At 45.0% G+C, this 13,009-nt stretch overlaps 1 protein-coding gene across 2 annotated transcripts in view; it reads left to right on the top strand.

Annotated features, from left to right (window-relative positions):
• Window positions 1-13,009, top strand: part of RANBP9 (RAN binding protein 9) — a 75,480-nt gene that overhangs the window by 1,118 nt on the left and 61,353 nt on the right. For both annotated transcript variants that reach the window (XM_025208441.1, XM_006027248.3), the window contains exon 2: window positions 8,005-8,235. In XM_025208441.1, the coding sequence (XP_025064226.1) occupies window positions 8,025-8,235 (211 nt within the window). In that variant the 5' untranslated portion in view covers window positions 8,005-8,024. The remainder of the gene's footprint in view (window positions 1-8,004; window positions 8,236-13,009) is intronic.

The raw sequence follows: 13,009 nt of genomic DNA, 5'->3' as shown, positions 1-13,009 counted from the left end.
TGGCCTGCTAGCCGTATAAGAGGCTTGAGCGGTTTCCGCCCAAGCCGAAGAGGACTCCACATCCATCTTGTGGGGACTCTGGGTACACGGCAGGGTAATAGAGACCCTGTGTGAGATTCAGAGGAGTTTGGCGACCTGATCCATCGCCCACCTCTTCCCGTCTTCGAGTGATAAATTTTATAAGACATATCTACGAAGTTTCTATTTCGGTGGCGCGCTTGTCCAGGGCATCCGGAGCTCTGTTTCTGTGGAGCCTAGCAAACTCCATGTGATCTTTCGTGTTGTTTTTGTCTGTAACCGCAACTCAAGCAAGTTTTCCAGCCTGCACTGCAACCATCTCCGGTGTAAGTAAACAATCTTTAAATCTACCGCTATGAGTCTGTGCCTAATTCTAGCTTGACGCGTGCCCTCTCTGACTCCGTGTGCCCGGGCTGCTGGCCACAGCCCGCGCAGAGCACGAAAAAGGGCCCGGCTCGCGCCCGGCCTGCACAAGGTTGAGAACCACTGGTGTAAGGGATGGATACAAATGGTAAAGAGGCCAACTAGGCGGGGAAGCTTTTCTTGACTTATTGCTCACAAAAGGAAGGAAATGGTTGAGGAAGTGAAGGTAGAAGACTATTTGGGTGATAGGGGACCATGAAATTATAGTTGAAGATCATAAGGGGAGGAAAGGAGAGCAGCAGGATAGGGACACTGGACTTCAGAAAAGAAGACTAACGAACTCGGGGAACAGGTGGGCAGGATTCTCTAGGAGACCGCTATGAAGGGAAAAGGAATCCAGGACAGCTGTCTGTACTATAAGGAGGCTGTATTAAAGGCATAGGTGCAAGCTATCCTGATGTGACAGAAAAATGGAAAGTGTAACAGTAGACCAGCTTGGCTAGACAGCAATCTCTTCAATGTCTCTTGTAGGAAGTAGGAAGTTGGTCATAGTGGCCAATCGAAGCGTGCAGAAGTGAAACCAGAAGTCCCACCATGGCACTTCTGGTTTTGCCGCTGCGACCCGAGTCCCACTTAGAGCACCTTTGTGTCCCACTGGTTGAGAAACCCTGCTCTATGGAACAGGACTATGAGTAATGGCCTCAGGCTACAGCAGGGGAGATTTAAATTGGAGATTAGCAAAAACTTTCTGACTCTGAGGATGGTCAGGCATTGGTACAAGCTACCTAGAGAAATTGTGGAAGCTCCATCCTTGGAAGTTTTCAAGAGCAGTCTAAACAGACTCTTGGTTGGGATGGTTTAGTTGGGGCTATCCTGCCTCAAGCAGGGGGCTGGACTAGATGACTTTGAGATCTCTTCCAGTCCTACTTTCCTGTTATTTTACTGCTACTTGTGTTGGAGAGACTTCATAATCTGCAGAGTTGCATGCTGAAGTCTAGAGATCAAGTATGAAAGGTAAAGGGAACTGTGAAACTTGCAGAAGCTCCTAAGCTCTTCAAGGAGAGGCAGGTGTGAAGAGAAGAGAGAGTATGAAAAGAATACTTTCTATTCCTGGTCAGTGTAAGTAATGGGTAACCAGTTACTATGAAAAATTTTGACGTTTCAGAGGTTGTTTTAGAAAGTAATACAGATTGTTTAGAGTCAATGTATAGGTTAACCAGTTCCTTCCAGTTTGTGAGGAGCAACTGAAAGAACTTTTTCCCTACTTGGGCTCCCTAGGACTTTTATCAATAAGTTATTCCCGACACACTCAAAGACTTGCTGGACTGCCGGTGCTCTGCTGTGTTTCCCTCAATAAAGACCACGATAAAGACCCTCTTGAGAACCCTTACGTCCTGTAATTTGGAAACATTGGTTAGTTGTTTAAGGAAAGCCTCATCCACCTCTCCTGTCTGCTTTATTATAGCAGACATCCACCCTGGCATCACCCTTGCTGTTCTCCATACTGACCTTGATTCAGAGATTTTCAATAGGCCTGCCTTTTGCTATGTACTTCAGCTATGTATTACTATGTACTTTAGCTCCAAACAAACATGCATCTCGTATAAGGCAACACGTCTTTTTTTTCCCCTGCCTGTCTTGCTTATATAGGTTACATGCTTCGTGACGGTACTCAAGTCTTCATTATTTCAATTTCATATCATTTTCTAATTACTAGAATTTCCAGTTCTTCCTCCTTATTCCTCCTGCTTCTCACATGAGTATTTAAGCATTTTAGGTAACTAATAGATTATCCTAATTTCTCTTTGAGAACATTGGTAAAGTTTACCCTATTACGACCTCTTACTATGTTTTTATCCAGGTTCTCTGGCTCTTTACTTGAGAAGGGCACTTTGTGTCTGAAAGCTTGTTTAATATTTTTTCCAGCTATACATATGACTGAAAATGAGATCACTAAAAACCCATTGCTTTTCAAACCTCTAAAGTATGGGCTGGCAATCTTTGGCCTGTGGGCTGGATTTAACCTGCAGCAGTAGGGGGCGTTGCCTGGACTCCAAGTAATACTTTACAGATACTTTCTCCTCTCAAAATATAATGTAAAAATACATTTTGAAATTTTGTTTTTAAGTTTGGTTTTTAAATCTTTGGGGAAGTGATGCATGAAAAGTTAACTGGCTGGCACAAAATTTCATTTTGAAGGAAAATGGGTCAATCTCATTTATTTAGTTATTTGTTCTCTTCCACCCCCTTATCCCCCCCAACAGATCATTATAGATGATTCTACAAGTTGCTGCCTCCAGACTCAAGCATGTATCCTGAACAATGCCTCTGTTGTAGTTGAGAGTTTATTTGGTTACATTTATGTTTTTGCTGTCAGAGTAACTATGCTTGATACATTTTTCTTCTGACAACAAAGACCATCTTTTCTGGTAGTTTAATCCAGGTTTAATGGGATGGCGTTGGTAGATTGGGAAGGGGTACCTGTTGTACAATCCTGGCTTTATATGTTAGCAAACAAGAAATACTTGTATGTAAAATAGAAAGCAAATTCTTATTTAACGGGGGGAAATAAACCTTTAAAATTATTTTAATCTATTGGATACTTTATCTAAAATGGTAATTGAGGAAAATCTCAATTTTAAATGCTTTCCATTCCAGAAGCATTCAGTGCATTTTTTTTCCCTTTTCCTCCTATCATATTGTGGTGTCTATCCTGTATTTTGTCCCTGAGAAGCTTTTTTTTTTTTCCAAAGGTTAATGCTATAGAATTTATATAAATAATTAAACATTTCAAATGGGCTTTGTAATTTTCAACTCTCAAAAATATGTTACAGAATTTATATGCAAAGTCAGCTACAAGAGGAGCACAGCTAGTCCTGAAGCAACACTCAAGAGAAGTAAATACTGACATTTATGGTGACAGGGCCCATCAAAGGGAATATGCAAACACAGGTGTGCAGTTGTGAGATTTGCATTTAACTTAGGAGATTAAAGCATTAAATTTTACTAGAAATGAGCAATTACAGCTGATGATGGTGCCTGACAGTTTCTGGCAGAAAAAGGAACTAAAATAGATTTAAAGATATTTCAGGGGAAATGGTGAATATTCATTTTTTTTGCTTTGTGTGATTAACAATTTAGTATTTTCAAATTAAGATTGTATTTTTACATCTGAGGGAAATGTTTGTCTCAAAACAAGTGTCATACTGTGTGAGGCAGTTGTGTAAAACAGCATACTATTTTACAGATAAATGACATGTTCTGTTCTCTTTTGACTGTTGAGGTACTTCTGTCCTGAAGTGGGAGCTGGTCACTCTAGCATATTATGTTGTTGTTAAGGCCATAGGGATCTTGCTAGTGCAGTTTCTAAAAATCTATCTTTTGGGGTAGCAGAAAGTATGAATTCACTTATGAAGGCAAGACAGTGACTGTTGCACTATCTTGTTATTGCAGCTGTTGTGTATAAAGTATAGCTACTGTAACCTGGGAGTAGAATTTTTTTGGTTAATCTTTCGTGTTGGATACTTATTAAAGATGATGCTGTGCAGCAGTATTCCCGAGCTTTGTTGTTTTGCTTATTATAGTGTTTTTATGGCAGGCAAGGATTCTGAAACTTGTATAGTGTTTCATAGACTGCCTCCTTTCACTATCATAGTACTGACATCTGCTAATTTTTTTCCAACGGGAAAATCATTTAATGCATCTTTTTTTAGTCTTCAGAAACAAGGGCGAACTACCACATGGTTATCTAGATCTCTGCAGGCCACTAGGGGCATTTATACACATACCTTTATCATGCTGCAACGTACCTTTGATTAATCGGGTCTGATCTGCATGGAAGCTGACATGCCCGGCGCTGTGTCATGCACATTTGTATAAACGGTGGCACATCAGTGTTTGGAAAATGGCAGTGGTGCACTTTTGAACTAAAACACCTTTGACTGTGTTGATGTGCTGCCACCATTTTCTCAGAACTGGTGCATGTTGTGGTGGGAGAAATCTCCCTAAGGTTCGTTGTCTAGCTGTAATTTGATTGACAGACAACGCGGGTAAAGAAAGACAACTGTTTATTTGCTCGAGCAAAGACCATAAAGCCAGCAAAAGGCAAAATGGCCCCCCTCCAAGGGTGAGGTGATCTTTTATACTTATTATAACAAGGCAAGACTTTATGGTTAACAAAAAAGCAATACTTGGGTGGTGTTTTTTAAATCTTTGTAACAGCATATTTTTATTAAGCTGAACTAGCACTTTTTAAAAGCTAAAAGTTAAGTAACAGTAACATTATAATATGTTAGCAAAACCTTACACAGTAGTAGATATTTCTCAAGGACACAACCACTGCACCCAGAACAATGGTTTCCCTGTCTTATCTTACTTCTTGCTGTAGCTGATTTTTCAGCACACAGACACAGATCCACTTTTTAACTCAGAAAATGTTTAATATAGTTAAAATGATTATTTGACACAAGCAAAGGCTTAGCTATCATTCTGCCTTGTGGTCAGCTGTATTGCTAGGCCACAGGTCATGCCTTGTATTCAGCTGTAAAGCTAATATTTTTTAATAATCTAAATTATTGTAAACCTAACAGTATGCTTATCAGAAAACTATTTTATTTTAGGGTAATAACAAACCTGCGCACTATAACAGTACCCATCTGGGTATTTGTTGTGTAAGAACAGACCTCTTATTCTGGCTATGCCAAATTCTATAATATAGAATGCAAATGGAAATCTAAATTAAATATAAAAAGGATAACACAAAAGAACTCCTGATTCCTGAATGCCATTGGTCTAAGTGTGGCATGGGTGTATCTAACTCAAATAACTTTTATAAGTGTATTACTCAGTTTTATAAAAATGTAACTACTGTAACACACATGACTAGTAATATATAGTAACACTGTGAATTGCAGCTTGCTCACCAATAGATTCCACAAAGTTAATAACTGAGGATGGTCCATTAATTGGTAAATGGCTTATTTGGCAGTTCTTTATTTGTTAGTTCATGTAGCTCATACTGTATATTGGCAAACAGGTTTACCATTAAAATCAGTGCAAATAATAAACAGCTCCACAGGAAATTTCCAACTGAATTCAAGAGATGCTTAGCATCAGTACAATGTTATATCGCACCTCAGTGTTTTTGCATGGGGACCATCACTTCAACAACCTATGGCAACAAGGATAAAAAATGTAGTGCCAGGGGCATATTGAAGTGGGGGTGCAGCAGTGTGGATGCACCCCTGCCTGCCTTCCACTGCTGCTGTCCATGGCACAGGGAAGGCCCACAAATACACCTGCCCCACTTCAGTCATGGGCTGCAGCTGTGCAGTGTGCCAGGTTTGGTAGGGGACAGCAGGAGCAGCAAGTAGGTTTCCTTTTTTTGCCCCTGCTCCCTTGCAACTGCAATTCCTCTCCAGGTGTCTTCCACTGGCCAGGAGCAGGTGCTGAAGAGAGCAGCATACCTGCTGTTGTCCCTGGCTGACAGTCACATTGGGAGCCCCAGAGCCACTCCTGCCTTACTCCAGTGAAGGGCTGTGGGGAGTGGCTATATTTGGAACTGGGCTTGGCTGGGAGCCATATAGCAGTAGATCGGGAGATTTCTCTTTTCAGCACCTTCTCCCGTCCAGCAAGGGACACCTGGAGGGGAGCAGGCATGGAGAAGGTGCTGGAAGAAGGAACCTGTGCACTGCCACTGCTGTCCCTGGCTGAGCCCAGCACCTCACACAGACTCCTTCTGGAGTGGGTCAGCCAGGAACAGTGGCAGGCAGGCCGTCCCTTGTTTGAACCTGCTCCAGGCCCAGCTCCCTGGTGTCCCCTGATGGCCCAAGGGCTCCAGTCATGCCTTACCACTCAGTAGTGTGCCAACCCCCCCCCTGCCCTTCAGTGGCACACTGCCTCTCGGCCTCTACTTGGCCTCTTGTCAGCTCAGATCAAGCGTATCCTGGGAAATGTAATTAGCTCTGAAACAGTTACAAAGGAGGTATGTCTTGGGAAACTGGAACAGAAAGAACACTAAAAAAAACACCTAATAGGTAGGAAAGCAGGAGCTAAGAGAGTCCCAAAAAGGAAGTAGCTGTCAAATCCAACCTAAGGTCATATGTAACCACGCTGAGAAAAGGTCCTGTAGGAGAAACAAAAGATCTCCAAATAAAAGGGAATACTGGCTCTCTGTATCTTGAAGACACCAGAATGCTACTGACATCATTTGTACGCAGATGAATATAACCCACTCATCACTGCTACCGAAAACATGAGGATGAGTCAACACAAGATCCAAGTAATAGATCTCTTTCAGAGACAGCTAGGTCCTGAAGACTGTCCCTAAAAACAAGGGGATGGTCATGTAATCAGAAAGCCCCTGCAGTTCAGACAGAGTACTGTTTGACAGATATCCAACAAGAGGAAGGAATAATATCCTCAGCCACTGGACTGTTTATGTTGTTTGTTCCTTGCTTGAAAGTCAGATTGGGTCTAACTAGCATGGTTGCTGCAATAGAAAATCGTTCCTCATTAATTTAAATATCCATTAGAATTCTTTGACTGTTTCCATTGAAGTGGAGGATAATGATAAAAGGATACTGGTTGTCTGATCAATAACTTAGTTCCAAAAGGCAAAGGATTGTCATGGCTCACAACCTGGTTAGAAGGCAGAAAACAAAAACAGGGTTACATGGTCAGTTTTCAAAATGGCAGGCTACCTCCAGGCTGACTCTGGGTCCTATATTTTTTTAACATATTAATTAATGATCTGGAGGGAGCGGTGGGGGGGGAGGGATTGAACACTGAGGTAACAAAAACTAAGGATGACATAAATGTGTTTTGGTTAGATAAGAGCAAAAGAAATAGAGAAACATTTGAGAAACCCCAAAAAGCTAGATGCATGGGCAATGCAATGGCAAATGAAGCTCAGGGCTGACAAATCTAAAGGAACACATATTGGATGGAAAATATGCCACTTGTATATGTTACAATGTTCTTGGTGACCTGTTCAGAGAAGGGGTATAGGCATTGGAAAAGACCATCTTAGGCATCTTAATTGAAGACTTCTTTTCCATATTCAGCTATCATCAAGCAAACAAACAAAACCACCAGAAACCCCCTCCCACCCTCCAAAAGCTAAACCCCAAAACAAAACTAAAAAAGACCCACCCCCCCCAAAAAAAAACCCAAATAAGATCATATGGGAGATTGATTAATACAAAGAACACTATACCTTTAGATAAATCAATTGCATGGCAGCATCTTAAATATTTGCATATGTGGGATGGGACCTAATATTTAGGGGCCTTGGGTCAACATGGGGGTCATAACATCTGTCCATAACACTGTCAAAAGACATTGGTTGTGCAGACCTTGGATGTCATCCAGCCCGGTATTTCTTATGATCTCTCTCTTCTATTAGGACTTAATTGCCTTTGGCTTTGCAGCTGCCCCCTTCCCTCCCCACCCCCACTTCTCCCCTTTAAATTCAATACTATGTAACACACAAAATGTACAAGCAATTTTGTACTGCAAAGTGTGTTTTGGTTTCATGTTGCTATGCATATTGTTTTGTACTGCAAAGTATGCTTTAGCTTGAATATGATCATGTTTGATATGTGTCTGCTTTGCTCTATTCAGGGGCGACACGTAGGGGGTACATGTGGCAGTACATCCTCTGCAAAAAGGCTCCCCACTCACCGCCGCCAGGCTTCCATCACCATGCTTCCACCATCACCAGCACAGCCATGTCCCCCAGCCACCGGAGCCATGTGCCATTCATGGTATATGATTTCTGTATTTGCTGTATCTTGTCTCCTCTCCTCTGCTTGGTGTTCTGTGGAGAAGAATGCTGTCTGGGGAGGTTGACAGGTAAGCCTCCTGCAGTGTCCTGGTACCTGTGGCCTTTTGGTTTAGGACCCCCTGCTTCCCCCCATGCTGAGACCAGAAAGCCTGGTCTTCCTCAAGTACAGCTTGAAAATCAGATGTCTAGCCTGATTGGCTAGACTGGACAGTGTTCTTTTTCTTAAATTAATTGCTCAAGAAAGAGGCTGGAAGCATGGCAAACCCTGATTAGGATACTTGGGGTGATGTCATGCCAAGGTATATAGCAATCTTTCAGCTAGGCAGCTAGCTGCAAGGCTGCAGAGCTGAATGCAAGCTCAGGAGAATGGCTCCTCATGGGGAGGGTCTCCCCCCCTTTCACTGGAGAAGCAAGCTGAAGCAATTTGAAGGGGAAACCTCAGATAAAGGGAGAGAGCATCTGTCTTAGTGTTTGGGGCTCTTCTTTCCTTCTTCCCTCCCCCTTTTTCCTTCTGGGTTTTGAGTGAGATAATACCATGGAGGTATTAATCCCTGGAGCAAACTGACCAGGATTGGAGCCTGGCAGTTTTTGGTCAGAGTTGAAGCCTGGTTCTTTTGTTGCTTTTGCAGCTTCTTTGTCCCAGCTAAGCTGTGTGGCTGGGACCAGCTGTAGTCCAGGCCCCAATGCAGGATAGGCCTGGCCAGTGGCAATGCATAGGGGGTGCACAGGGGTGAAGTAAACTGATGCTTATGAAAGCTTACATATCTCAAATTTAGTCTATAAAGTACAAATCTACCATTACAGATAGTAACAGCAACTCTCTAACTGTGAGAGGGGTTAAGCACTGGAATATGCTACTGAGACTGTGGAATCCCCATCCTTAAGAACATATTAGACCAGCGGTGACGCATAGGGAGGTGCACAGGGGTGGATGTGCACCCCCTAAGAGCACTGGTGCACCCTCTGTTCAGTCGCACTCACTGCTTAGGCGATGGGCATGGGGGCAGACGGGAGCACCAGTGCACCCTCCCCCCCCCCCCGCAAGTGCCAGCCGGGCACTGCCCCCCCCCCCACACCCCCCCCCAGAGGGGCCCCCAGCCACTCCTGGAAGTGGCTGCAGCGATCAACCTTCATGGGATTGGCCATGGGGGGACTCCCCCAGCCCGGGCAGTGAGATCAGCCGTGGGGGGGGCCTCCACCCAGTCAGCGGGACTACTTGCACGTGCCCCCCTTGACTAAGGCAGCACCAGACGCCCATGGGCCTGGCTCCTCTTTGAGTTCTTTTGCAGGTTGCTGCCCCAGCAGAGCTGTGTGATTAGGACTAGGAATTGTGGGGGTGCAGTATGCTGACTGAAGCTGCAGGCACCTCGTCACACCCTCTCCACAGGAAGTGGTGATCAGTGTCTTACAGCTTCCCAGGGAGCAATGACATTTGAACCTGGCCCTTGTTGCTGCCAACTGGTGCCCAGGAGAGAGATCTATATTCGATTTCCAGAGAAGAAGAAGAAAAAGAAGAAGAAGAAGATGAGGAGGAGGAGGAACTTACTCCCATGTGTCAGGGCAAAACAGTAACTCTGACCTATGTCTCATGACTACAGGAAATCCTGTTCAATCTTGCTAGCATTTGTGAATATCACACCTTTATTACACCATATGCCACTTAGTTCAGTGAAATCATAATGATTTGCTTCTAGGGCTCCTACTTCCCAGTTCCAACTGCTCGGGAACCATATGCATAAAAGTAGGAGTGCATGTGATATATCTGTATCTGTCTCGTACTGAATTTTAGCAGCTGGGAACAGGGAGAAGGAGAACCAGCTCTGCAGGGTGCTTTGTCACCACCAGGAAGGACTACACTTTGGAAGGACTCCTCCTTTCAAAACCTTACAGTCTGAAATGTTCTTTGGAATAACTGTGGATTAAATAAAATAGAAGAGAAGCTGTTTAATTTGTCAGATATAGCAGCCCTTTGAGACCACATCTGAAAATGCTCAGGCTCCTCTGTGGGGAGCTGTCTTAGTCTGAATCATAGAATTATAGGGAAGTGGTTGGAAGGGTCAAGAGGGATCTCAGGAGGTCATCTAGTCCAACCACCTGCTCAAAGAAGGACTATCCCTAGCTATATAATCCCAGCCAAGTCTATGTCTAGCTGGGTCTTAAAAACCTCCAAGGATGAAGATTCCACAACCTGTCTGGGTGGCCTGTTCCAGTGCTTTACTCCTATCCTAGTGAGAAGGTGTTCCCTAATATCTAAATTAAATTTCCCTTACTGCAACTTGAGACCATTACTCCTTGTTCTGTCATCTGTCACCACTGAAAACAGTCTAGCTCCATCCTCTTTGGACACCCCGCTTCAGGTAGTTGAAAGCTGTTATAAAATCCCCTCTCAGTATTCTCTGCTCCAGACTAAAGGAGCCCAGTTCCTTCAGCCTTTCCTCAGAACTCATGTCCCCCAGCCCCCTCACCATTTTTGTTGCCCTGTACTGGACTCTCTCCAATTTGTTCACATCCTTTCTGTAGTGGGAGGCCCAGAACTGGACATAGTACTTCATTTGTGACCTTGCCAGTTCCAAATACAGAGGAAGAATCATTTCCCTTGATCTGCTAGCAATGCTCCTACTAATGCAGTCCAGTATGCCATTAGCCTTCTTTGCAACAAGGTCACGCTGTTGGCTCATATTCAGTTTATTGTCCACTGCAAGCCCCAGGTCCTTTTCTGCACAGCAATGAAGTCAAGCAGCAGGTAGTGCAGGGTGGCACTTCAGAGCAGTGGTTCTCCCCTGCTTTAGACTTCAAGGCAGATGTGCATTCACGGGGGAGGCACTGATGCACTTGCACGCCCCTTTGATTCCTAATCCATCCAAACCTTAAAACCAGTGCCTGGCAGCAGCATTTCTAGTCAGGCAGTAATGAGGAAGTCACTTGATTTCATGGCTCATTATCATCTACCTGATCCCTTCTAAACTCTACATTGCACAGGTGTTAATGACTGTTTCTTCTTGATATTCTACCACTCATGACCTTGTCTTGATATTCTACCACTCAAGCTTGCCTTTGTTCTGCAGTTCTGCTGTGTGTTCACAGCTCCTGCTCATGAAGCTCCTATTTCACAGCACTGCACACTGTTTTAAAATTATTCCAATGAAGCTGGTTTTTGCTTCAATCTTAAATTCAGTCATATAGCTGTAGGCCCCTAGGGCAGGGGTCAGCAACATTTTTGGGCAGAGTGCCAAAAACATCTGCAACTTCAACTTGTAAGATGTTTGTGTGCCGGGGCAGACAATGGGGGAGCCATAAGTGGCCCAATTCTTGTTATGGCAGCACACCCCAACCCCTTCCCTGCTGTTCAACCCAAGGCAGGAGTGCAAAGCAAAGTGCCTTTGAGTGCTACACTCTGGCACCTATACCGGGGGTTGCCAACCCCTGCCCTAGGGGATTAGAAAAGATTCTAGTTTAACTGGAGAAATATATGTGTTGTTTTACACATGACGATGTACCTCACCACCTGCATCCCCCTTTCCAAAATTCTAGATCCACCCCTGGCCCAAGCCCAGACAGAGGTGGTGGGGAGGTGACTGAGTCTGAAGTCAGACAGCAGGCAGGGCAGGGTGGTACCTTAGAGCAGCGCTGCTCCATCTTTTTAGACTTCAAGGCACCCCCTGGCGAGATGCGAGGCACCTCTGGAAAAATGCCCATTCTTCATTTTCACTCTTTTTTTCCCCCCTGACTACAGAAACATAACACAGCTGTTTTTCTGTGGCAAAGAACTCAGGATTACGGGCGTCTCCAGGAACCACAGAATCCCATTTGAAACCTGCGCTCTGATCTTGCCAATCCTGTCCACCAGTGCACTAGGGCTGGCGTGGTGGGGCATTGGCTGTGGAATGGGTGGACCACCCAGGCCATGGCCCAACCAACTTTTAGCACGTTAATTTAGCTAGCTATGCAGTTAAAAAAAATAGCTATACAGTTTTAAGCGGAATGACAATTGGGCATTTGTGGGTTATATAAATTAATGTGCTAAAAGTTGGTCGGGCCATGACCCTGGTGGCCCACCCGTTCCGCAGCCTATGCAGTGGGGCACCTTGCTGCAGCACCCTGGTTGGAAATGGCTACCTCCAGGTGTCCGGAGGAGGCAGGAGCTCTCCTAGGTGCCAGGGTTCAAATGACAGGGGAACGGAAGGGGGGGGCATTGAGCCTAATAAAATCAGAGTCCCCACAGGCTATGATTTTCAGATCTTAGAGGGGGGCTCTTGTCCTATGGGGGGATAAGAGACAAGAGCCCCCCTGTAAGATTTGAAAATCATAACAGGTGGGGTGTCTCTGATTTTATTCAGGCATCATGATGGGCAGCCCAATTTTTTGTGCAGATCCCTGAGGCAAAGTGTAATCCAGGGGTGGGCAAAATGCGTCCCGTGGGCCAGATGTGGCCTGCCAGGCCATTCTATTTGGCCCGCGGGGCCCCTAAAAAATGGAGAAAATTAATATTTATTTGCCCCTGGCTGCCTGTCATGAGGTCCTCGATGGCTTGTGGAAAGTCCGTAAGCGGCCCTCCGCCCAAAATAATTGCTCGCCCCATGTAGTCCAAACCCTGGCTAGGACTAGGAGTGGGCTTGTTGCCTCCTGAAGGTCAAGCGTCTCTCCCTGCGGGGCAGTGAGAAGCCCTCCAGTGTCTCCCCATGTATGTGTGGGGAGATGGGGATGGGAGGGGAGGGGAGGGGAGGGGACCCCGGTGCAGGGGGACGAGGCCGCAGCCTCCCGCCTGGCTTCGCGGTCACGCCGTAGCCTCCTTAGGAGCGGAAGCCACGCCCCTCCCGCCGGGTGGGGAGGAGCCGAGTCTCG

This window comes from Alligator sinensis, unplaced genomic scaffold (assembly GCF_000455745.1).
Source record: "Alligator sinensis unplaced genomic scaffold, ASM45574v1 scaffold928_1, whole genome shotgun sequence".
Classification (NCBI taxonomy): domain Eukaryota; kingdom Metazoa; phylum Chordata; order Crocodylia; family Alligatoridae; genus Alligator; species Alligator sinensis.
This window is presented reverse-complemented; position numbering and strand designations above follow the sequence as displayed.